The sequence below is a fragment of the Pediculus humanus genome, genomic scaffold, assembly GCF_000006295.1.
Source record: "Pediculus humanus corporis 1103172107597 genomic scaffold, whole genome shotgun sequence".
Classification (NCBI taxonomy): Eukaryota; Metazoa; Arthropoda; class Insecta; order Psocodea; family Pediculidae; genus Pediculus; species Pediculus humanus.
In genome coordinates this window covers 345,363-371,432 of record NW_002987211.1, presented here as the reverse complement: position 1 = coordinate 371,432, position 26,070 = coordinate 345,363, and the positions used below count along the sequence as shown (strand labels likewise).

The 26,070-nt window shown below is 27.7% G+C and overlaps 7 protein-coding genes across 7 annotated transcripts; 3 read left to right on the top strand and 4 right to left on the bottom strand.

The window, feature by feature from the left end:
- Positions 1 to 155: 155 nt before the first annotated feature.
- On the top strand, positions 156 to 1,781 carry Phum_PHUM233640 (uncharacterized protein; the record flags this gene model as incomplete). The annotated part of the gene is made up of 1 exon (XM_002426005.1): positions 156 to 1,781. The coding sequence occupies one exon, from the start codon at positions 156 to 158 to the stop codon at positions 1,779 to 1,781; it is 1,626 nt and encodes a 541-aa protein (XP_002426050.1).
- Positions 1,782 to 2,053: 272 nt separating this feature from the next.
- On the bottom strand, positions 2,054 to 3,778 carry Phum_PHUM233630 (uncharacterized protein; the record flags this gene model as incomplete). The annotated part of the gene is made up of 5 exons (XM_002426004.1): positions 2,054 to 2,184; positions 2,260 to 2,610; positions 2,677 to 2,999; positions 3,074 to 3,546; positions 3,641 to 3,778. 5 exons carry the CDS (start codon positions 3,776 to 3,778, stop codon positions 2,054 to 2,056), a joined length of 1,416 nt encoding a protein of 471 aa, XP_002426049.1.
- Positions 3,779 to 4,340: 562 nt separating this feature from the next.
- Phum_PHUM233620 (uncharacterized protein) lies at positions 4,341 to 5,938 on the top strand (the record flags this gene model as incomplete). The annotated part of the gene is made up of 4 exons (XM_002426003.1): positions 4,341 to 4,680; positions 5,434 to 5,607; positions 5,697 to 5,831; positions 5,910 to 5,938. The coding sequence occupies 4 exons, from the start codon at positions 4,341 to 4,343 to the stop codon at positions 5,936 to 5,938; spliced, it is 678 nt and encodes a 225-aa protein (XP_002426048.1).
- Positions 5,939 to 7,118: 1,180 nt separating this feature from the next.
- Phum_PHUM233610 (uncharacterized protein) lies at positions 7,119 to 8,584 on the bottom strand (the record flags this gene model as incomplete). The annotated part of the gene is made up of 6 exons (XM_002426002.1): positions 7,119 to 7,418; positions 7,513 to 7,734; positions 7,838 to 8,033; positions 8,113 to 8,212; positions 8,286 to 8,397; positions 8,477 to 8,584. The coding sequence occupies 6 exons, from the start codon at positions 8,582 to 8,584 to the stop codon at positions 7,119 to 7,121; spliced, it is 1,038 nt and encodes a 345-aa protein (XP_002426047.1).
- Positions 8,585 to 9,372: 788 nt separating this feature from the next.
- On the bottom strand, positions 9,373 to 11,379 carry Phum_PHUM233600 (aldehyde dehydrogenase, putative; the record flags this gene model as incomplete). The annotated part of the gene is made up of 6 exons (XM_002426001.1): positions 9,373 to 9,792; positions 9,862 to 10,224; positions 10,298 to 10,513; positions 10,597 to 10,814; positions 10,914 to 11,130; positions 11,209 to 11,379. The coding sequence occupies 6 exons, from the start codon at positions 11,377 to 11,379 to the stop codon at positions 9,373 to 9,375; spliced, it is 1,605 nt and encodes a 534-aa protein (XP_002426046.1).
- A 1,509-nt stretch (positions 11,380 to 12,888) lies between these two features.
- Phum_PHUM233590 (deltex, putative) lies at positions 12,889 to 15,339 on the bottom strand (the record flags this gene model as incomplete). The annotated part of the gene is made up of 7 exons (XM_002426000.1): positions 12,889 to 13,234; positions 13,324 to 13,466; positions 13,545 to 13,738; positions 13,822 to 14,230; positions 14,340 to 14,599; positions 14,699 to 15,022; positions 15,141 to 15,339. The coding sequence occupies 7 exons, from the start codon at positions 15,337 to 15,339 to the stop codon at positions 12,889 to 12,891; spliced, it is 1,875 nt and encodes a 624-aa protein (XP_002426045.1).
- A 466-nt stretch (positions 15,340 to 15,805) lies between these two features.
- Phum_PHUM233580 (uncharacterized protein) lies at positions 15,806 to 25,973 on the top strand (the record flags this gene model as incomplete). Its single annotated transcript, XM_002425999.1, has 23 exons — positions 15,806 to 15,844; positions 15,934 to 16,036; positions 16,134 to 16,304; positions 16,398 to 16,540; positions 16,615 to 16,936; positions 17,008 to 17,343; positions 17,429 to 17,628; positions 17,713 to 18,128; positions 18,217 to 18,494; positions 18,622 to 18,851; positions 19,324 to 19,806; positions 19,895 to 20,746; positions 20,832 to 21,290; positions 21,367 to 21,624; positions 21,708 to 21,995; positions 22,091 to 22,850; positions 22,954 to 23,118; positions 23,873 to 23,996; positions 24,066 to 24,320; positions 24,408 to 24,556; positions 24,647 to 25,207; positions 25,282 to 25,844; positions 25,959 to 25,973. The coding sequence occupies 23 exons, from the start codon at positions 15,806 to 15,808 to the stop codon at positions 25,971 to 25,973; spliced, it is 7,170 nt and encodes a 2,389-aa protein (XP_002426044.1).
- Between the last annotated feature and the right edge of the window lie 97 nt (positions 25,974 to 26,070).

Here is a 26,070-nt window from a genome sequence, read left to right as displayed (position 1 = left end):
CTAAGTAGAATGCCCATAACATCGTTGAAACATTAACAGTTGATAATATTTGTGTTTTAAAAGAGGCTCCAAAATGGCGCAATAGAGCCCTGAAATTTTAGCGGTTTCCATAGTAATTTAATTTTTATCTAAAATATACTTTTTTTTTTAGTAAAATGATATTATCTAGATCTAATGTAAGTATTTTAGAAAATAACGATTTGACAAATAAAAAATCCGAATATAACTTCAAAGATTTCATACAAAAAAGAGATTATGTTGGAGCCGTAACCGTTTTACAGTCTAAAGCCTCTCACGATTCCGAACAGTGGCTCGGATTTTGTTATTTCCACTTAGGAGATTATGAAAAAGCTGCAGAAGTGTACAAAAATTTTAAAGAAAAAAATAGTGAAATTTATCTTAATTTAGCTTGCTGTTATTTTTTTTTGGGTCATTATTCCGAAGCTTTGGAATGGGTATTAAAAGCCGATAACTCTGATTTGAAAACGCGACTTCAATTTCATTTAAGTCATAAAATTGGAGATGAAAAAAAATTATTGGAATTTCATCAGCAATTAAATGATAATATTCAAGATCAATTGTCATTAGCTTCTATTCATTATTTAAGAGCACATTATCAAGAAGCTATTGATATTTACAAAAGAGTATTGTTGCACAACAGAGAATACACGGCGCTCAATGTTTATGTTGCACTCTGCTACTATAAGTTGGGATACTACGATGTTTCACAAGAAGTATTAAATATTTATTTGCAACAGCATCCAGATTCAATAATAGCGGTAAATTTAAAAGCTTGCAATAACTTTAAATTATACAGTGGAAAAACGGCTGAAGCTGAACTGAAAATATTAACAGATCAATGTACTACAAATTTAGGATTCGGTAGCGACTTAATTAAGCACAATAATGTTGTCTTTAAGGGAGGCGAAGAAGCATTACAAATTTTACCTCCCTTATTAAATATCATACCAGAAGCGCGATTGAATTTGGTCATTTACTACTTAAAACAAGATGAAACACAAGAAGCTTATGAATTAATCAAATCGTTAGATCCGGCTGTTCCTCAAGAATACATCTTAAAAGGAGTAGTTAATGCGGCTCTTGGGCAAGAATCTGGTTTACAAGAATATTTAAAAATTGCACAACAGTATTTTCAATTAGTGGGTACAAGCGTCAGTGAATGTGACACGATTCCAGGACGCCAATGCATGGCTTCTTATTATTTCTTAATTCATCAATTTGATCAAGTTCACACTTACCTATCATCAATAAAAAGTTATTTTTTTAATGACGACCATTTTAATTTTAACTTTTCACAAGCTCAGGTTGCGTTAGGTTCTTTTGCCGAAGCAGAAGAAACTTTATTATTAATTCAGAGTGAAAAGCTAAGAAACGATTACTGTTATATAAGTCATTTATGTAGGTGCTATATAATGAATAAAAAACCTCAAAAAGCGTGGGAATTATATTTAAAACTTGATACAAGTTCCGAATCGTTTAGTCTATTACAATTAATTGCAAATGATTCTTACAAAATGGGAGAATTTTATTACGCTGCTAAAGCTTTTGACGTTTTAGAACGTTTAGATCCTTTGCCGGAGTATTGGGAAGGTAAGAGAGGAGCTTGTTGCGGATTATTTCAAATGATCATAGCAAAAAAACAACCACGAGAAATTTTGTCGGAAATAATACCTTTATTAAGAAATTCTGCAAACCCCCAAGTAGAGGTAATTATTCGCGTAATCAAAAAGTGGGCGAAAGATAATAGAGTACTAATTTAAATAATTTCTATTTTTCTTAATGCTGCCATCTGTAAAAATAAATTACTTCATATTAAAAATTATACTAATTTAATTAAACTGCAATAAAAAATATACAATAAGAATCTAACTGTAAGGCTTCTAAATACTAAAGCAAATAAGCTTTGAACGTCTACAATTCGATTTTAAAATATGATGTAAGTTCTAAAATTAATATTATTGATTAATTTAATATATGTATATACTACTAAATACAAACTAAACTTAAACCTTATTTTTCATTTTTTAAAAACTTACAATCGCAATAATTTGTCTTTTCCTCCTGAAGCAACTACACAACCGTCCGGTGCCCAATCAACAGCATATACTTCATCTGCATGGCCAGGTAATTCTATTTCTAGTCTCTTTTCTTTAATATTCCACACTAAAAATACCAAAAGTTGTTTAATATATATATAAAAAAAAGTTGTATAATTATTTATTTTAGAATAATTATAACCTTTTAGAGTTGAATCTGCACTTCCACTAACTAAATATCGAGAATCTGCAGACCAAGCAATTACATATACTGCTTGAACGTGCCCCCTTAAAACCCCGAGAAATTTTCCATTTTTTGCATCCCATAACTTAATACTTTTGTCAAATGATGCAGAAGCAATTACTCTACCATCAGGAGAAAATTTGACATCATTGATTAATTGCTGATGCCCTGTTAACCTTGCTAATGGTTTCTTTTCAGTCTCTGGCTTCCATAAAAATAATGTGAAATCATCAGATCCCGATACAAGCCTTTCTCCATCTACGTTCACCTTGTTATATTTTAATAAAGCTATTTCTTGTAAATATTTTTCTAAAATTTAAAAAAATTTTAATATTTTGTTATTTAAGTCAATATTTTAATAGGTTATATACTGACTGTCTGCATTTAAATCTATATTTTCAGCCTGCATCGGATCGAAAGGACCAGTTTTTAATACATATTCCGTACTCAGTGCTAAAGTATTCACCCAATGTGCATGACCTTCAAGGGTTCTGCATAGAACTCCATCAGAGCATCTCCACACTTTAATAGTTTTGTCTTGAGAGGCAGAATATATTAAACCTACTCCACCCCATTTGACACAGGTAACACTTTTAGTGTGAGATGAAAGAACTTTGAGCGTTTGGCCTAAAACAGTATCCCATATTCTAAGAGTCCCATCTTTGGAAGCAGAAGCTAGATGTCTGCAATCTGAATTTCTGCTTAAAAAAATTATGTTTCATCAAAACTAATAGTGGGCGATTAACAAACATATGGCAAATACCATAATCACCTTAGGTAGGGTTCCCAAGATAATGATGTAATCCACCCTCTGTGACCTGTCATGGGTTTTCCTAATTGTTTTCCATTGATTGGATCCCAAATTAAAATGATACCATTTTTATCTCCTGAAGCAAGCTTTTTTCCATCTGATGTCCAGGACAAGCATAAAACCCAATTTTTATGACCTGTTAATGTGTAATGAGGAGTTTGCGTATTTAAATCCCAAAGTCTAACAGTTGTGTCACCAGAACCACTAGCTAGATTTCTGCTGTTGGGACCAAAACTAACTGATATCACTGATTCTGCATGTCCAGGTAAAGAACTAGTACATCTAGACACTGGTTTTACCTTAAATACAGCTTGTTGCTGATATATAATTTCAATCACATTTTCAGAATTGTCAACATCTTTTTTGATTGCTTTTTCAAGTGTGTCAGTAATTTCTTGGTCATTGACAAAAAATAAATATGATGTGTTTTCATCCTGAATAAAATAAATAATTTAAAATTTTTTTTAACTTCAATTAAAAACGTTTAATTTTTAAAAAATAATCAAAAACATAATTTTATAACCTAACCTCTTTCAATAGAGCATTACACATTCGTTGGAGGTTTTGAACTGTAACATTTACTGGCAAATCTAATAAACCCTCAATTACATCTCCGGATTCAGATTTGAATCGAGTCAAAATTCTTTTTTCGTTATTTTCATCCATTTTGAATAATATTTATTTTCTCAACTTTCAAAGCACATGACTACCATTACAAAATTGACGGATAAATTTACAAATTTATTTAAACAATATATTCACAATGAGTAGACTTTTGAAAAGGGAATTTAATTTTTCTCATTTGCTGTGATTTATTTCTTTTAATTATATATTGTATTTATTTATTTTTGCCAAAAATGATATAATTTGAAAATTTAATAGGTATGTAAACTAAATCACATTTATGATTTTTTGTTTTATTGACAAAATAAAAATCATTTGAAGAAAGAATTAACTTTTGTTTTCAGAATGAAGGTTTTGATATCTGTATTAACTTTTATCCTACATAAAGCCAATTTAATAATTCATTGATTTTTTAATTTCAAAATGCTGCTTGTGATTCAAAATATGAATATTGGAAGTATCATTATTAAATGGTTTTACTATTGATAAACGAATCTAGAGATCAAGGTAAATTGTTGTTTTAAATTAATTTTAATTATGCTTTTTAAAAACTAAAAAATATTTTTAAAAATAAATAAGTATTTTGTTATTTATTAGACACAGTATGGAAAATAAAAGTGAACAAGTAGGAACTCCTATTAATACCACAACCCATATTGAATTCAAACAAGCAATGCAAGATTTTATGACAATGTTTCCCAAAATGGATCATGATGTTATAGAAGAAGTTTTAAGAGCTAATAATGGGGCTGTTGATGCCACAATTGATCAGTTATTATCAATGACTACTGATAATTTAAATGAAGCTCTTAGATTACACATGGAAAAAATGGAAAAAGAAAACATAAAAAGTTTGGAAGATAACCCGTTGAATTTTCCCGATGTCGCATTAACAAATCCCCCATTTACAAATCCCAGAAAAAAATGGAGTCCACCCTTGCTCGGTCCATTGCCTCCAACTTTTCTCAGAATTGAACTTAAAAATCAGGTATTTTAATAAAATGAATTTAAATGTTTTTAATTAATAATTAACTATAAATAATGAAATTATTTTTACAATCAATTTTTATTTTTCAAAGAATTTGTTTAGATGATAATGGGGCGTTTATAAAAAAAAAAAAGTACATTTACAGTTTGAAAAAAAAAAAAAAAAAAAGAATAATACATTAATTCTAATATCATTATATATTTATTTCCATGTCTTAATTTCAAACCATTGACCTTTTGACCTTTACAATCTTATTAAATTTAGTTAACTGAAATTAAGTCACATTTTGCCATCATGATTTATTAAGTTGTTTTCAAGGAGCATTTGTCGATTGTACGAAAAAAAAAAAAAAAAAATTAACGATAATATTTTTATTTATGTAGTTTTATTTTGTATTTTGTGTTATATATATATATATATATATATAAATAGTTTGTAATTGTAATGTGGAAAAATTTATTATTAAATTTTCAAAAATTAAATCCTAAAAAATGGCAATTTAGAGGAATAAAAAATAAAAAAAATTTAAAAGAGGTTGTACATAAATAAATTAAATTTTTTATAAAATTTAAATTGTTAAAACCTAAAAAAAAAAAAAAGTTTTAAGAGTTTTTTCGATTTGAAATTTCATTTTTATTTTAAATATTGGGAATGAATATCTTTCGATAAGTATTATCATTAAATACCTTTTTGTTGTAGAAATCAATAGTTGATTATGGTGAAGATGAAAGGATAGCTTTATTTTTACAAAATGAAGAATTTTTATCAGAACTAAGAGTTAATCCTGATTTTATGAATACATTAGATCAAGATGTACAGGAAAAAGTAAGCGGAGGACCAGATATAGAAGCATTTAAAGAACGACTTCGAAATATGGGTAAAAGTAAGTTTTTATTTGCTCATCATTAAGTTTATTTATCGTTAAGTAAGATTTGTACCATTTATAAAAAATTTAAAATTTTTTTACAACAGTTTCAAGAAACAAATTTGCGCAGTTATCGAAAGTTTTTCAAAGACGTAAAAAAAGTCGGTCGGCCAAAGGAATATTAGATCAAAGCGCATCAGGAGATTCTGTGCTGTTGGGAGGGGAACCATTACTTTATGAAAGTCCAGACGAAACAGGGCACAAAGCCTAAAAAAAAAAAAAAAAAATTTAAAAAAATAGTTTTTTAATTTTATGTCAAGACCAAAAATCAAATAGCCAAAGATTATAAAAAATTTATTTAAGTGTAAAAGGAGACGGAAAAGTAATTTCCATACCTACTCATTATTATTATTATTTTTTTTTGTTTTATGTAATGACGTCATGGTCCTCTAACAGAGATTTTCTTATAAATTTAAAAAAAAATTTGTAATTGAGGCCAAAATTATTATCAAATATGTTTTGTTTTTATTTTTTTTTTTAAAAAAAAATAGTTTTTTAGATAAATTTTATTTTATTTTTAATAATGGATTTAAGTTTAAGTTTATAGAAGGATTTTTGTAGTTGAAAAAAATAATTAATTTAATTATAAATTATAAATTTTTATTATATAAATATTAATATGTTATCAGTCTTAAACTTTTTTGTATAAGATTTGAAAACGTTTTCATCATTATTTTAAAACAAATAATGTTTTTCAAACCTTTTTTAATACTCACTTTGATTACTTTTAAAGATGTTTTTCATTTTTAAATAATTTTTTTTTTTTAAAGTAAATAATAATTATTTGTGTCATATTTTCCATATTATACTCATCATAATTTTTATGATCTCATTTTTTACAATTATATTCATTAATAAAATAATAATAATAATAAAAATTAGTTAATAAATTTATCACCCTATTGTTTTTTAAAAAATTACATATAGGTAACCAAAGAAGTTTTTTTTTTCATTTAAACGTGCTGTGATTAAAATTTTTTAATTTGTTTTAAGTCTTTCATTATAGTTAATTGTTTTTTTTTTTTTTTTGTTTTAAATTTTCTGATTTAGTTATTAATTATAATGATTTTTGTTAGTTAAAATTATATAATGATTATTTTAAAAACGGTATAAAAAAAATTTATATTTATAGTTTTTGTTTTTTTTTTTTTAAAATATATATATATATATATTAAACAAAATAAAATGTTTTTTTTTTTAAACAATTATTACGTTTAATAAAATTATTTACTTTTAAATTGTTTACCTTGTTTTTTTTTTTTGAAATAAATAATAATTGTTTTAAATAATTCAGGACTACTTTAGTTTATTCAGTGTTTTTATAGTTTACGTTTTGTATATATAATCCGGGATTAAGAGTAAATAAAAAAAAAAACAAATTATTTTATTTTCAAAAAAAAAAAACTTTAATTCAAAATCGTAAAGGTTAAAAAATCTTTTTAAGTGAAAAACAAAAGAATATAATAACACTAAATTAAATTTAACGGAAATTCGATGTTTGTCTTTTTTAAATTTTCTTCGATCCATTTATTTGCTTCAATATTCATATCCGGATCGAAATATTGTTGGCTACTTCCGGTTTTACCCGCTCTTATGCATTTCTGATCATTATCGAGTAGCATTCCGAGATCTCGCAGGCTTTCCATGTTAACGGATTTGTTGTTTTTAAAATTATCAAATTCTAAGTGACTCACTAGTTTTTTTAAATCTTCATCAGTGTATTGTTTTTGTAAAAAGTTTGACATTTTTTTAACGTTTCCAAACAAATCCTATGGATAAATAAAAATCATCGTCAAGTTAAAAAAAAAAAAAAAAAGGTAAGATTATTTTATGCATATCAAATTAGTTTAGTAATAACGTTACTTTTTTCATGTCTTCGTAAAAGAGAAAAAGTAAATTTGGATTATGCCTCAAATCCCAACCCTCTTTAACATGATTCCAATATGGACTCCAAATAATTAAATTTTGTTTGAAAAAATTCCAAAAAGTTTTAAAATCACCCACAAAATTTAACGTTTTTATAAATTTATGAAAGTTGTAGAATGATATGGCAACGTCTTTTGGATTTCGTGCTACGTAAATCACCTGTAATGCATTCAAATATATACCGTTTATTATCATTATTTCAATCAGGTTTTTTATCGTGTCAAATTATTATAATAATTATTATTATTATTAGTATCGATACCTTTGCTCCACACGTAAGCAAAGATGGTGGCAATAGTGAAAAGGGCAAATGAGTTTTTATAAAACGAGGTTCTGTTGTATTTTCTAAATCTTTTAAAACAGGGCCGCATGCCTTATCAACACCTTTTTTTATTTCATCATTTTTTGCCAGTGATAAAAATTCCTTATAAGTTTCATCATCAACACATGATCCAAACCTGTGCAAAAAAAAGGTTGCAATTAGTTAATTTAAAAACTTACTTTATATCCATTTTTGTTTGTTTTGTAAAGGCTTACTCAAAAAAAGGAAAACGTTCCAAAAGTAAAATATCAGAGGCTTGAGCAAAATTCAAATTATTTGATATAAGCCATATCATTTCTTGAGTCCATGTTGTGCCTGAAAAAGTAAACAAGCACAATGAGTTATGAGTTTTTTTGCAAGCGATTAGTAAAATATAAAAATATATTACCTGATCTAGGATAAGTAACTATCCAGGTATCAGTTGGTCTTGGTTTAAAATTCCAATATGAATGTGCATCCAAAGAAAATTTATATGGAAAACAATATTTTCCAGATCCAATCTAAACAAAAACATTTTTTTTTTTTTTATATCAAGGTCACATTTACAAAACAAAGAAACGTTTGTGTGTGTATACAAACTTGAACAAAAGCAAAATGTTCTCCTTTAAAATGAGATAAAAGTTTTTTATTTAAATCTTCATCTAAATGTTGAACTTCCCATGAAGGAACTTTTGTAGATTCACTCATTTTTTTTTTTTTTTTTTTTTTTTATTCAATTAAATTTTTTATACCAAAACGATCGACAATCTTGCACTAAATGAAAACATTCAATGTTGAAAAAGTGAAAGTATTATGACCGCTAAAATTGTTATTAAAATAATTATTTTCCAGTTTGAAGTCTAAAAAAAAAAAAAAAAAAAAAAAAACTTATTACGTGTTTCTTTTTTTTTTTTAATATTAAAAATGAAAGGCATATAATAAATTTTACTCATGGAAAAGGAATTTTATTAATATTAATAAATAAAAAAACATTAAAGTAAAATTTCAATTATTATAATTATATTATAATTTATTTTAATAATTTATTAAACGAATTTAATATCAATTAACTGTACCTGATAATTTATATACTTATAACAACAAAAGAGAAAATAACATTCAAAATTTTTATTAAAATTTATTGATACATAGTATTCATTTTTCAAATTTTTATTATTATTATTATTATTAACTGTAAAGATGAATTAGGTACAATGTTGAGATTTATAAAAGAAAATTATCATTAATAAATAAATTTTTTTTAATTTAGGGTATAAAAAAAAAATTTAGAGAGAGAGAGAATAACATTTGAATTGTTTAAAAAACTGTTAAATTAATAATTTCAATTAAAAATATTATTGTTATAAATATTTATTAAAAAAAAAATATTTTTAATTGGAATGTAGTTTTAATTTTAATTTTATCATACTATCGTTTTTTTTTCAGTTTGAAAAAAAAAACCTGCTGACGGTGCTGTTGCTGTTGTTATTAATAATTTACTCAAAAGTAATTCCTTGTGCCAATGGCAAATCTTTACTGTAATTAACCGTGACTGTTGCACGTCTCATGTATTGTTTCCATGAATCGGAACCTGATTCTCGTCCTCCACCTGTACCTTTTTCTCCACCGAATGCTCCACCTATTTCGGCTCCACTCGTTGGAATGTTTATATTAACAATACCGCAATCCGAACCGAAGGGACCCAACCATTGGAAAATGCAACCTAAATCTTTTGTAAATAAACTTGAAGAAAGACCTTGTTCGACCGAATTATTTATTTCAATTGCTTCTTCTAATGATTTTGTCTTTAATAAATATACAATTGGGGCAAATGTTTCTTTTCTAACCATTGGATTATCACTTTTCAAACCTGTGACTATGGTTGGCTCTACAAAAAATCCACTTCTTGACATTGCCTAAAAAATTTAATAAATTTGATTATTCGCTGAAAACAAATTTAAAAAAAAATTTCTTTTGCAAATTACCTTTCCACCTATTTCGATGGTTCCACCTAATTTTTTGACTTCTTTTATGGTTTCTTCATATTCTGCAACAGCGGCTTTAGTGTGCAGAGGTCCAAGTAGAGTTTTGGTGTCAAGCGGATCTCCGACACGATTCATTATTTGTTTATATATTTGTTTTAATTTTTGTAAAACTTCATCGTACACCTTTTCGTGAATGATTAATCTTCTTAAAGACGTACATCTTTGTCCAGCCGTACCCACACAAGCAAAAACGGATGAGCGTATCACCATATCTAAATCAGCATCTTCATTTACAATTAATGCATTGTTTCCTCCCAATTCTAATATGGATCTTCCAAACCTTTCTTGAACTAAAACTCCAACCTGATAATTAAAACAAATGATAAATAGTTGATAATTTTTAGTAAAAATTTAGTAAAACGCAGAAGAAAATTACTTTTTGTCCTATTGGCGTGCTTCCGGTAAATGAAACTAATTCAACTCTTTGATCTTTAGCCATTGCTTCTCCGACAGCAGGTCCTCCACAAATCATCGAAGCCACAGCTCCTGGTATTCCATTATCTTCTAAAACTTTAGCTATTATTTTAGTCGTAGCAATTGAAATTAAAGTAGTTGTTGATGCTCCTTTCCATAAAACTGTGTTACCGCACACCTTTTCGGAATAAAATAATAAAATTATTTATAAGGAATATGTCAATAGGTATCCATTTTTTTTTTTTTTTTTAAAAAAATTACCAGGGCTATTGCAGCATTCCATCCGTAAACGGCAACGGGAAAATTAAAAGCCGAAATAACACCAACGACACCAAGTGGATTCCAAACTTCTAAAAGAACATGACCTGGTCTTTCCGATGGAAGAATGGGTCCCCCAAATGTTCTCGATAACCCTGTTGCATAATCACAAATATCTACAAATTCTTGAACCTCTCCTACTCCTTCGGCAAATATTTTTCCTGCAATCCATGACGTATTTTTGTTTGTTTTATTTGTTTGTTTTATTTATCTGAGTAAATGTTTTTAAAATAACAGAAATCAAGTCAAAAAAAAATTACCCATTTCAAGTGATACCAATTTTCCCAAAGGTTCTTTTTTTTGTCTAAGAGCATCACCCATTTGTCGAACAATTTCTCCTCTTTTGGGTGCCGGTAAACCAGCCCATGTTTTAAATGCTTTTTTACATTCTTCAACGCAACTTTCGTAATCTTCCTGTGTACCTTTGACAACTTCGGCAATTGGTGCACCACTTGATGGACTGTACGAAGTAACGACCTAAAAAAAAAAAAAAAAAAATTCAAATCAAAAAAAAAATTTTTTTTGAATTAAACAAAAAAAAATTAAAACACGTACTTCTCCGCTACCGAACCATTTTCCATTGTAGACCCCCTTATTCCTTTTTTCCAATCCGAGAGTTTTTAAAAAATCATATTGTGGATTATCGATTAACAAAGACATTTTTCTACATCCAAAAAATATATTGGCCTTTTTATTTTTAACAACTCTCAGCACACACGTCAGCATTGCGAGGAATAGACTGTGTTACTACAAATATTATATCAAAGGTTATCTTAAAAAAGATAAATTATTTTTATAATGTAATTAATAGAGGGGGGTCATATTTTTATTCCTACTTAAATTTTTTTAAAATTATTATTATTATTTATTTTTTAACACTTGTAAATTTTTTTCAAATTTAAATTAAAAATAACGATAATAATAATAATAATAATAATTTTATATTTAAATCTATTTTTTTCATCATCATTTGAAATTAAAAAAAAATTATTTTTTATATATATTTTAACACTCTAACGCATGCATTAAAATTTTTTAAATAATAATAAAATTTATTAAAAATTTAATTAAACAAAAAAATAAATAAAATATTTTTAACTCAAATTTTAAATTAATTTCTAACAACTTTACCTTTTTTTTTTTCTTGTTGTTCGATTCGAAATTTAAAAAAAAAAAAAAGACGCTTAAATCATTGATTACTAAATTACGAATGAATCTCTCTCTCTCTCTCACTCTACAACTTATAAAATTGTATAAAATTAAAACAAAACTGGAAAGCAGACGATTTTTATAAATATTTACATAATAATATCCTTATCGTTTATCATGTAAATGCCCTTAATAATATTTATTAAAAAGAAAATGAATGATTTGAACTAATAACTATCAATTATGTACGAGAAGACGTTTAATAATTATTATATTTTTTATAAAATTTATAAATAAGTTAAATACATAATAAAAATAATTACATACTTTTTTTTTTTTAAGATAAAAATTATCTTACATAAATTATAACTTTTCGATAAAAAATTATTTTAGCTTAAATTTTATATAAAAAATCAGACTTAACTAATATTTTTTTTAAAAATAATACTGTTATTAATAATTAATAATAATTAATTTAAAATATATATAAGATAATTTTAATTTAATATTGCCGCCGATAATGAAGTTATAATATATATATATATATATATAAAATGGCACAATAAATTTACAATATTAAAAAAAATACATAAATTTGATAAATATTTGAGTCTTTGATTTGTATGTAAAAAAAAATTTTTTACAAATTTTTAATAATGAGTATTTTTTATAAATATTCATCCTTAAATATTTTAATTATGTGAAACAATTTTTTTTTTATTTGTATTATCTGTATAAGTTATTTAAAAATTACTTATCGCTATAAAATATATAATTAACAGTAACAATACATTATTAAAATATTATTATTAATATTAGGAAGACTACGTTAATCAAATATTATTATTAATATTAGGAAGACTACGTTAATCAAATTTAAAACTCGTCACGTATATTTCGAAAAAAAGAAAAAATTTATTTTCATAACGAATATGAATGAATGAATGAATGAGATTTATTTTGTATAATTGCACTTTATTAATAATGATAATAATAGGCTAAATAATTAGCCGATATGTATCAAAATCGAAATTTTTTTGTATCTTATAATTGTTTCAATACGAAACTAATTCCATAGAATAAAAATTAAGGTAAATGTTGATAAGCTGAATGATCGGGAGTGACACCTTGCCGAGCTAATTCCGCCAAACAATTATCAAGATAATTCGGATCAGGATATCCGTATCCGGTCCGCGAAATACCAGGCTCTGTTTTGTGATGTATTTCATTCCAAGTAACGACATCTTCTTTCCCCGTCGTCGCTGAACTTCCCACGGTAAAAATTAATCTTCGTTCGAATGCTACTTTTAAAAGATCTAACACGAGTCGTCCTTTATCCGTATCCGGGAGGTAGCAAACCCTTGGAAATCCAACGGCGTAATAAGGTTTTCCGGGATTAGGATGTTCGGGTCCTTGAATTCCCGAAGTAGTACTAGGAAGTAAAAAAAAAAAAAAATCCTTTCGTTAAAATATGAATGTCAAATTTAAAAAAATAAATTATCAGGTTATCCCCAAACGTACTTATAAGTTATTTGTATTGTTCTAGCATTCGGATGACCCGGGAGTGACCAATGAAGAATACAACAGTCCATGGTGCAAGGAGGTTGATTACCACGTTTTTCCCCATAAATCCTCTGACATACGGGGCATTGAATATACATATTCTAAAACAATAATGGTAATTATAAAAAAAATAAACTTCAAAAATTTAATAAATCAATATTGAAATTACAAAAATATACTTGAGATTTTTGAGCTGTCAACATTTTGTTCAAGCAGGAAAGGTGAAGGCTGTGCTCACAGCTAACCAAAGCTACAATAATATCATTTGGATCAATCAAATCCGTTAAACATATTGGACATGTTGTTTCTCCCCATCTACTGCTTTTCACCACTGTGACAAATTGAGAAACCATTTGACTCGCAGAATCCACTCCTAAATGCAAAAGTTTGATTTCAAAAAGTAAGTAAAAGTATTATCAACTAGGTAGTGTAATATATATCTATGTATGTGTGTACCAATAATTGCACCATCTGTTGAGCAATAATCCCTCGTTTGAAGCCAATCTCTGCCATTAAAGCTCTGGTCAGTTTTAACGTTTCTTTTCGACGCTCGCAGTTTTGAAAAATATGGTATAACATCTTCATTGTAACTTCCAACGTAAACGCCATCATTTTTCAGAGTGCTTTCGCTTAAAAAATTTTCTTCGGATCTACTCTTTTTCGCACTGCTTAATTTATGGCAATTCTGTTGAATATTTTTAAATTTATTAACCATATTGGGTATTTCTTTTTTAATCATTATTTTTTGATGTTTGGAAGACTGTAAAAATTTTTTTTTATTGCAATCTTTGCTAAATTTTGCCAAATACGATTTGCCCTCGAAAATATCATCTTCACTAGAATCCAACGAATCGGCTACAGTTCCCTAACAAAAAAAAAAAAATTTAATAGTGTGATAAGGACTTTGCATGCAAACCATGCCATTAACAGAATATTCTTATCAATTATAATGATTTAAAATATTTTTTACATACTCTGGAAGCTGTATCGTGGCTAAGATAAGTAGAAACTGTGTCAACGCTTGGTCTTCTCCCACTTTTCGTACTACTCGAATCTGTATCCCAAAATTCTCTTGTCCTTACAGAACTTTGACTTTCCTTAGAACTATTAGGATAATGACTTCCAAATATATTTAAAATAGTTCTCGCTATATTATTCTTTTTCGGTTTTGAAATATTTTCAGTATTTCTCTCTAATTGTTGTTTATATGAATTTTGAGTGATTTGAGTATTAACTTTAAAAAAAAAAAAAAAATTTTTTTTTAATATTGAAAAATTAGGTCAAATTTAAACCAATAGGATAATTTCAATAAAAAAAAAAAACTAATGAATACCTAAAAATGCAGTCATTTCTTCTTGAGATAATTTTACAAGTGGGTAGGGAGCTTGTTGAACTCTTCTTACATTTCTAACATAGCCTGTACTAGCTTTTACTTGTGTCAAATTTAAAAAATTTATCACATATGGAAAACCCAAATAAGTTTTGGATATATCAATTGTTTGCTCTCCTTTTGCCCAAGCTGCTTCGATCAAACATTGAACATCCATGTCATATGTATGCCATTCTCCAAGCGAATCACCTTCCCATTCCCATTTAGATCCTTTACCAGCAGGAGAACTCGGTTGATAAAAGTTTCTTCTCACATTATAAGGTACACCTAATAGATGTGAATATAATGAAGGGATTAGAGAGAATTATACTTGAACTCCTTCTATTTGATTATTTAGAATTATTACTAATTATATAGTTATTAAACATTTTAAATGAAAACTAACCAGCTTCATCCAAATACTGTTTTTTTGTTGTTAAATTGATGAAATATTTATCAAGTGTCGGATCAGCGTCACTTAAGAATACCCTTGTTAATTTTTTCGCATGAGCTCTTTCCAAATGCTGAGACACTTCAGGAGTATATGGCCTCCATCTCCCCTGTCTATTTTCCCACTCCCAAACAACTACTACATGATTAGACATAATGAAAATCAGGGAAAAAACATTAAACGAAACATTTTATTGACATTATAACATATCTATTGAAGTAAAAAAAACAGGGCCCCAAAATATTAAAAAATCGGTTCTTGAACGTACTTTTTGTTTACAAAATTTACTACACGTTGAATTAATTCGACAATTTTAATGACGAATATTAATTTACTTGTAATTAATAATAATCGTGGAATCTTCCTTAAGTCGGGTGAAAAAATGTTTTAAAAGGTAACATAATTCGTACTTTACATTTATACTTTAATCAATACTTAACCATTGTTTAGATTATTATAAAACATAATATTAAAAAGTTGAAAAGTTTAATTGCAACAACTTGTTTCATCTTGTAAAATTATGTTTTAACAATAAAAAATCTTCAGGTATCGTGACTTTTTAATTTTTAAAGGGAATAGTTCATTTATTAATTTGTAGCAGTCCATTTTCACATTAAATAATGTTTAAATTTTTTACCTTTCAATTCATTATTTTCGCGGTAAAGGTAAAAAAAAAAAAAAGTTTCAAATTAATTATTTTTTTTTTTTCAAATTTCAAATTAAAAAAAATTTATTTTTTTTTCTGTAGGTTGGTTTTTATAATGTGTGTTCCCTCGAAGAGCCTGGTACAAGTCATTCTTCTAAAATTTGGCATTCATATGAGTTTGATACGGGAATCGGTAATAGAGAAGGTAATGTAATATTATTATTATTATTACGCAAATAATTAATTGTGATACTAATAATAATAATAATTTTTTTTAAAATGATTTATTCATCACGATTTAGAACTTCACATACACAAAGGTGAATTAAATAAAACATTTTTACCTATTAGTGATATTTACAAAATAAAAAGTTTATCTGTTAATGGAAAAGTTATTATTTTCGGCTTGAGTTCCAACTATGTATTACTGGGCACTCTGAAAAGGAAAAATGATGTTTCAATATATAAAGAAGGTAAAAAAAAATATTTTTATCATAGTTATTGCTGACATATTGTTTATGCTTCTTAAAAAAAAATTAAATTTTTTTTTTTCATGTAATTTTTAGAAATCGCAGAAACCACGAACGACTTTAACGTTTTTCAATTATGGAATTCGAAATCTCAGAGAATTGAAAGTTATTTGGTTGTATCTGTTTCTAGAAATGATAGCAACATTTTAAAATGGTATAAATTACAAAATGGACAATTGGTGAGAATAATTTTTATAAAATCAATATCTAAATCACAATCTTGAAAATAATTAAACTAAAAATTTATTTCTAGATGTTTTTGTGCGATTGGTCTCTGCATAAAATAATTAGTTATTTGGATGTTATTAAAGTGAATCACAAGAGCAAGTTACTTATTGTAAGTTGGGAAAAAAGCTCAAATAAAAATTGTTCCACGTCAACTTCGTTAGAAATCTATAATTTTATTATTGAACCTAAATTAAATGTGTGGTTGGATGAAAAAATCAATCTTGATGGTCTTCCTTCTTCGATAACTGTTTTTAACGAAAATGATAATACATTTCTCTGTGCTTCGTTTCCATCCATGGAAATTGTAAAAATTTGGAGATTTTCCACAAATTGCCAGTTAAATAAAGGTACTCTCTTAAATAATTTTTATAATTTTTCCCAAAGGAATATTTTTAACGTTTATTTATTTTAATCGTAGAACAAAAACATTTCAATTTTCATCAGAGTATCGTTTCGAAAAAAGTCAATAACGTAATTTCTTTTCAAAACGATTATGTTTGGCACATAGCCATATCCGGTGAAAATTCATCCATTTACGAACTGGGTGATGATCTCACGTTTCGCAACTTGACCAATCTTAATTTAGGCCATCAAGATCATTGGTTTCTCATACCGTTGGGTAATTATAGAGAAGAAAATATTTTGTTGTCTCGTTCTTCGAGGAATGATGATAATGACATCACTGGTGTGATTTGGGCTGGAAATAAAAGTTTTAAAATAATAAAAAATTTCACAAAAGTTTTATGTGAAAATGGTAATAATGGTTCATAACATCTATGCAAATATTTTTTTATCGTCTAAAATTCACTTGCCATCAACACCGAATTGTATTATTTCAGATGTTGATTGTTTAAGAGAATTTAGTACGAATATACTAATACATAATTCGACCACTTTTAAGCATAACGATTATCAAAATATCGTTATATTAACTTCCGGATTCCCTGTCTTATTAAAATTTCACGTTGCTTTAAGACCTCTCCCAGACAAAGCCATAATAAAATTGCAATCGGTCATCAGGCGGAAAAATAAACTGCAGGTAATTTATCAATGAAGAGTACCTTTCATGCCTAAATTTACTAAATTTTTATCGCACTCATCGTTTATTGTTTGCACATTACAGAAAAATTATAAAACGCAAAACGATAAATTACAAAAACTATTCACTTTAAATAAAATCACGGAAAATTCATTTGGTGATAACGTCGCCGGGAAAGAAGACGAAATTTTTTATGGTAAAATGCAACGAATCAATCCGGAGAAAAATTTAGAAACATTATCGCAGGCTAAAAATTGGACAGAGTTATTCGATACGTTAAATGATTTATCATCGAAGATAAAATACGTGGAAAATGAATTTCAACAAATCAAAAATGATTCTTCTTACGTTAAATCTTTCGGTGAAGCTCCGGAAAAATTGTTTTCGATGAGAAATGCAGAAGACAAAATTATTTTTCACGGAAAAGTTATCATTGACAATGCCAATTTTTCGATGGTGAATGGATATAACGTTTCTGAATTGTTTCTAAATAGTTATAGGTTCGTATGAAAAAAAAAAAAAAAAAAAAAAGAAAATTTTTGTAAAATTTTCATTTACATATACGTAAACTATAAAAAAAATTTTCAGGAAAGACAAAAGAAAGAAAATTGGCGGTGTTAAAACATTGAAAACGGTGAGCGCGGTTAATTTGACGTTTGGAAAAATTAATGGCATACCCTCGAACGATTTTCTTTTCACCGACGATTTGTGGGAATCGAAAAACAAATTTATAAATGGCGATATTATCATAGAGAGTAAATTAAACGTTTTGGATGGAATCGTTTTGCATTCGAATAATAGAATGAATAATTTTACTTATTTAAAAAATTATAATACCGTATCGTCGGTGCCTAAAAAAACATTTGGTAAGAATTTTATTCGATGAGAATGATTACAAGGGGGTAAAAAAAATCTTTTGTTATATTTTTTAATAATAATTTTTAGAAAATATTTATTTCGACGAATTGGAAATATTGAACGAAACGAATGTAGCATCGAAAATCAACGAACAACCTTTTATACTTCCGGCACATTTTCCACCATTAAATATTAATTATTTGGAAACGGTTAATCAAGCGAGAGTGGAAATGGTTAACGTCGCGGAAAATCTTAACGTCATTTTTATAAATAAAAAAAATTTTACCGAATTTCTAGATCAAATTATGTACAAATGCCTCGACGGTCCGATAAAAAAAAAATATAATTATACAAAAGTCAAAGGTGTAAGTTTAACTTACGTCACGACGTTGCACGTCATCAGGCGAATAAAATTATTATTATTATTATTATTATTATTATTATTATTAAATAATTAAAATATTAATTTTTAGGTAATTAAAGTAAAATCCATCGACGTGGGAAATGTTAGTAGTTTCGTCGGGATGAAAACTGAAAAAGAAAAATCATTGTTAAACACCACTCGTGAAAATGTTGATAATAATAATAATAATAATAATAATTCAGATAATAAAAAAAGATCATCCGAATTCGATTTGAAAAATTCAGGTACGAAAAAAAAAATCTACGTGTTTCAAAATCTTCAAATCGATGGAAATTTAAAAGTCGATGCGATAAATAATTTGGATTGGAGAATGTTTAACGATATAGTACAAAAAGTAAGTATTATTATTATTATTATTATTTACAGAGATTGAGATTTAAGTAAATGATTTGTTTCTTTTTTTTGTTATAAAGGAAACGGAAACGGATATAAAAGGAGAGAAGATTTTTAAAAACGTGGTAAAAGTTAAAAAAGCAAATGTCGTCGGAAGACTAAATGAAACGTTCGTCGATAATTTCATGAAAAATTTCACGGATCAAACGATACGATTTTCACAAAAATTTCATCGAGTCGAATTTGAAAATTTATATTTGAAAGGTTTTTGGGATGATGATCTCGTCGTCGAATCTTTGAATCAATCCATCGTCCGAATGTCGTCCGGAGATTGTCAAACGTGTAATTTTACATACCCGAGCGAGTCGCCATTGTTTATCAAACACTTGAACGTCACCCACTACTATAATAAGAACGTGAGCGTGACGGATTTACGAAAGTCAAATGGTGAAAATAATTTGTCACTCGCCATTGATACGCTGTACACGTCACCGTTTCAAAAATTGAAATCTATAAAAGCTAACAGGGCAAGAGTAAATGGATTTATCGATACGAAATTTAATGTAAGTTTTTACGTGTGTTTAATGAAAGCGTAAAGGATTTAGATTTGTAAAGGAAAATCACTTTTCTTTTCTTTTAATCGATTGATAGATCAACGGGAAAAATTTAAGCGAATTGGACGGCGTTCGAGTTCATCGAGAAAAACCACAAGTGTTGAAACGGGATTTTCTTCTACTCTCCGATTCAGTAGCATTCGATGGAAATTTAACCGTGAAAAGTTTCAACGGGAAAAATGTATTACCCGAAACGAATTCGAGGAGCAAAGATAATTTAATGGAAAGAATTTCGAGCGGGAAAATAAGGAAAATTAAAAATTTGTGGGTGAAAAAAAATATTTTTACAAATAACGGGATGAATAACGTAAACCTGTCCAGGTTTTTGAGCGGTGGGATCAATTTGAAAAAACCGAATCAAACCATCAACGATACAATCGTATTCGAAGATAAAATTCATTTCAAAACGTTGAACGTCACGAATTCAATCGACGGCATAGATTTGAAAAAATTGGAAAAAGACGTCGTGACGAAACATCCCTACGTCATTTTGAGCGGATCCAAACGATTTCGAAGGATAAAAGTGTTGAAAAATATGAAAGCGAAATTTTTAAACGGTCACCCCGTGCAAGAAATCGTCACGCGGAAAGGAGATCAAAGGATGAAAGGTCGATTTAAAATCATGGGGAACGTCACCATCAAAGGAAACGTCACGACGAACGGTTATTTGAACAACGTTCCCGTATTCGACCTATTGAAAAAATTCTCGACGCAGTACGACACGTACATTTTTTCAAAGGATTTGGAATTGGCGTCGGAAAATGTGAAAATTAATAATTTGTTCGTCGGAGGAAACGTGCAAAACTCCTCCCTGGATACTCTAATGGATAATATCGTGTTTAAGAACGAGAGTTGTCACGTAGAGGGGAAGAAAGTATTTAAAGAAGAAGTGAGCGAGTCGTGTAAATTGAAATTTGGGGGGAGGGGGGGGGAATTATTTTACCTAAATGTAAATCGATATTTTTTTTCGACAGGTGAATTTCATGCAAAATATTTTATTCGATGGTAAAATAAACAACGTAAATTTTACCGATCTGTTGAACGATGTGGTTTTCATAAACGAGCCGACATTCGTACCCGGCACGATAATCATAAACGAAGCCGTTTTGATGAACACGTTGGAAATCCATGATTATTTCAATTCGAGTTTGATAAATAATTTAGACGTCAACGATTTGTACGAGGATAGTATTCGATTAGACGGATGGGACATGGTCACGGGAAAAATTAAATTCGAAAATGTTTGGGCTTTGGAAAATGTCGATGCGGATTTTATCAATAACCACGTGTCGACGAGTACGATTTCCCTCAAGGGTAAACAATTCATTCCCGTCACTGGTCTCTTTCAAAGATTTAACACCACATCGGATTTAAACGTCGGAGACTACGTTAATTCTCATAATTTAATCCGAGAATTTCAAAATAGTATTTTGGTGAGTGGAAAAATCCAAAAAAAAAAAAATGTTTGGGAGGTGTTTGTCTTATTGTAAATTTTGCGAATGATTTCAGTTGAACGGAAGTCAAACGATTAAAACTAAAATGATATTTCATAAAAATTTTACCGTCGATGGAAATCTCGTTGTCGATCACATCAAAGGTAATAAAGTCGAAGATTTGATAACGTTAAACACGGAGCAAACCATTAGGAATCGATTGTTGTTCAATGGTACCCTCATTGCTAACAACAACATAAACGGTTTGAAAAAAATCAACGGTATAAATCTTAAAAATTGGTTTGGGAGATCGGTGTTATTAAATCGACAACAAGTAAGGTTCAAAAAAAAAAAAGAATTGTTTTTAACGAATCAAAAAAAAATTAGTGAACGCGCTAAAAATGCAAAATTTTTTAGGAAATAGATGGCGTGTGGATCGCTCAAGGACACGTCAAATCTAAAAACATTAGAGGAAATGCTAGTTTGGGAGCGATGAACGTACCGGAAATAAATGAAATAATGATGAAGAATAGATTTTTGAAATCGGAGAAAAAAAATGAAACGGAAAATGAATATTATTCGCAATGCCGAGAGGTGAAACGTCTCTCGGAAGAATTGTACAAATTGCCCACGTATTTACACGATTTTGAAATCGTACAAGTCATTGATACTCGTTTGGTCATAGAATCCCTCATTTATTTAAAGGTTCATCATAATTAAGCTTTTAATATTATTATTATTATTATTATTATTATTATTTCATCACGAGACGTTCAAAAAATATTCGATTTGAATTTTAGATTTCGAATTTGGATTACGTCATCACCACGTTTTACAACGATTGTTCGTCGTCTGCTCTTTACAAATGGAACCAGGGGAATTCGACGTTCGATTTAATCAAAAATATAAACATCGGACCCGTCGGAAAATGGCTCGTTTTGTATCGTCGTAACGTGACGTATTTGGTCGCGAGTTCCCTGCACGCGAGTCAAAATTGCCAAGATTTAAAACCGGGAAACATATGGAGATTTTTCCCCGGGGAAAATGGGGACAACGACATCTCGCTCGTATATTCCGGAAACGGATTCGTCGACGTCATACAAGAAAACGATACGTCCGAGTCATTTTTCACTCTGGAAGAAAATGGAAACGTTTTTAAATGGGGCTTACAAAATGATACGCACGTTGAGAAAACGTTTTTGGTTAACGTTGGCAATGGCGGTTATAAATTTATAGACTTTAATGTTTTCGGCACTTTGGCTTTGTCGAATGGAAAAGAAACGAAGGAAATCGTTTTCGAAAGTCGGAAAATCGTTTTGAACACTTTTCTCGTGACTTATAGTAACATCGTGGCATTGCCGATCGACGGAAAAGTTTTGGTCGCGTTGATTTTCCGAGATAAAATCGTAGTCTACGAAAATATAAGAGAAGATAAAATAATGGGGATAATAAATACGTACAAAGCGAATTCTCTCCTTTGGTTTAATTACGGCGAGAACAAACAATCATTTTTAATCGTTTCGTCGCAGCATAAATTGTTGGAGGTTTACGAGTATAAAAGTAAGAGGAGAAGGTCTTTTTTCAACGTGAAATTCACGACATTTTTTTTTTTTTTTTTTTTTTTAAATCGGTAAAGTTTAACGTGACAAATAATTTATTTCAGACGTTTCTGGATTCTTCAAGAGAATATCTTTACAATTATTTTCAACAAAATTACAATCGATTTCATTACCAACGAAAAATAAACATCAATTATCGAAATTTATCGTCGTTATTCAAAGAAGTAAATTAATTTTTCTCGAAGCCAACATGTTGGGAGATTATTACAGTGATTTTATATGTTAATAAAATGTTGATATGTATATGTTTTGTAATATAAAATATATGTTTAAAGACGTTTGTTTTTTTAAAAAAAAAAAAAAAAAAAAATTGTTTAATAGCGTTTGTTTTATTTTGTTTTACGATTTATTAAAAATTTTCCCGTTGAAAATTTTTTGAGGAAATTTATACAATACAAGTTTTTTTTTTTTTTTTTTTTTTTTTTTGGATTTGCCTTCGAGTAAACTAGTTCTTAATACGTTTTTAAAACTTGATTTTTATAAATAAAGTAAAATTAGATATTAAATTATGATTTCAAACGATGTTTATATATTGAAAAGAGACAAAAAGTTTTATTTTTAAAATAACGGTTTTTTTTTTATTAAGATTCAGTGCTGCCATCTTTAATGAAATCTCAAAAAAAACGTTATCTATAATCCGTTTGATAAACTTACGTAACGTTTTTAATACTAATCGTTTGTATTTAGTTTGATAAAATTATTATTTTTTTTTTTTTTAAAATGAGCGATAATTCATCTCCCGAGTCGATAATTAATATATTTAACAATATGAATTTTGAAAGGGAAAACATTAATAAAATTGTAAATAGTTTTATTTTACTAACGATCAAATTTTACATGCGGATTAATATTTCTTATTAAAATTTTTGTTTTTTTTTTTTTTTTAATTTTTTATTGTATGTTATTACTTTTAATAAATTTCAAATACGGTATAAGAATTTATTTTATAGAATGAATTGACAGGAAAAAATGCCAGTGTCGACTTGGGGTGCCAGAAATCAGTTGATATAATTTTTGAAGAGGCAACAAAAGCTCAAACGGAATGGGAAAATAAAAGCATATCAGAGAGAGCTGAAATTTTGTTTGAGTAAGATTTAATTTTTAACTTTCTTTTTTTTGTTTAATAAAAATCATAATATAAATTTTATCTTTTTAGAATAGGAAACAATTATTCTCAAAATACTGATTTAAACTCTGATTATTTTTACTTTTATTCCAATTTTATATCGGTTTCAAATGAATTTAAAGAATGGAAACCTGTCGGAATTGTTTTATTGATACTACCTGAACATTTTCCTCTATTTATATTTTCTGCAATTGTTTCAGCAGTTTTAGCAGCTGGATGTGGTATTATTATAGTTTCAAATATTGACAAAATAAAAAGATTTGAAAATATATTTATCGATGCAGGGTATGATAATATTATCAGGTTGTCAATGAAAACATGTATGAGTATTTTATTGTCAAAAAAAAAAATTTTTTTAAAAATACTTTTCAGTTTACCAAATGGATTATACAATGTCATCCCCGACTGTGAAAAAAACAAAGAAATTTTATTAAGGCATTCGAATAAAATTGTTGTTTTTAATGATTTTTTTAACGTCAAAAATATTTTTAACAAACCTTTTTTCGGTTCTTTTACTTATAGTAAGTTTTATCGATTTCAAATTGTGTTAATAAATACATGTTGATTATTTAAAAAATGTTTTATAAAAAAACTCGATGTCTCTTTTTCAGTGTGTCCAAATAAGACATCAGCTATACTTTTAGAATCATGCGATATAAATGCAGCCATTGAAAAATTACTTAAAGAAACCATAGGTTTAAATCATTTGTGGAGTGTTTCAACGATTGTCGTTCAAGAATCTATTTATAAAAAATTTTATACAAATACAATATTTTATCTTGGACAATATGATGATGATGATAATAAAAGTTTTATTAAAAATGATGATAATTTTCGATTGATTAGTCAAGAAGCAGTAAACACTGGTGCTGAAGTTATTCATGGAAATGGGATTACAATTTTATTCAATTATCAGAATGAGGAAATTCAACCTGATTTACCCATTATAAAAGTTTTAGTGTGCAGAACTGCAAAGGAAGGAGTAAATTTAGTTAATAATTTATCTAATTCATTAGGAACATCTGTTTGGAGTGAAGTTTCATCTGAAGCTTTAGATGTTGCAGATACTCTAATTTCAAATAATGTATGGATTAATTGTCATGGAGTTTCATCTCCTTTTGTTCCAATTCATCCTGGTTCTTCAGGAAATTGTATTCTTGGGGGAAGCGAAGGTGAAATATAAAAATTTAAAACTACTAAATTAAAAAAAAGAATTTTTATTTTTGCAATATATATATATTTGTAGGCATTTTTCAATACATGTCATTTAAAGTAAAGTTACCATGTATGCATGATGAAAAACGATTATTGCCTAATGATTTTAATGTTTGTGGTAAAAATTATTTTGATAAAAAACTGGCACATCAAATTCAATCTTCGTTTAATATATTAAAATACTGGAATGATTCTAAGAAAAGAAATATTTTTTATAAAATTTTTAAATATTTTGAAAAAGAAAAAGAACTTAAATGGTGTTGTGATATAATAAGACTTTGCGGTCATTGGAGCAGCATAACAACTTCTACTAATTTTAATTCCGATTGTGATTTTTTTACAATTGAAAAAAAAATTCCATTAGGAGTTATTGCTATTTTAATTGACAGTTCTGATATTTGTAAAGAAACTATCATTACTTTATTATTATCTGCTGCAGCTTTTGGTAATTCTATTATTTTACTTCTTCAAAATGATAAATTAGAAATAATGTCTCTTTTGAAAGTTTTTCAAAATGTACTTCCCGATAATTTAATACAAATTGTGACGGACATGGATTCTGTTTTCTTCGCTGCTTCACATCCTTATATTGAGGTAAGATTTTTTTAAAAGTATTTTTATATAATATATAAATGAAATTTTTTTAATGTGAATTATTTTTCTATAAGGCATTTTGGATATATGGAGATTATAATTTTTTTACTCGAGATCATTTACGATTAAAAAAATGTTTGTCGACTAGTTTAAAAAATTATTGGTTTGTTCAAAAGAGGGAACCCTTGTCATATGATGTTTTACAGGGGAAATGTTTGAAGAACAA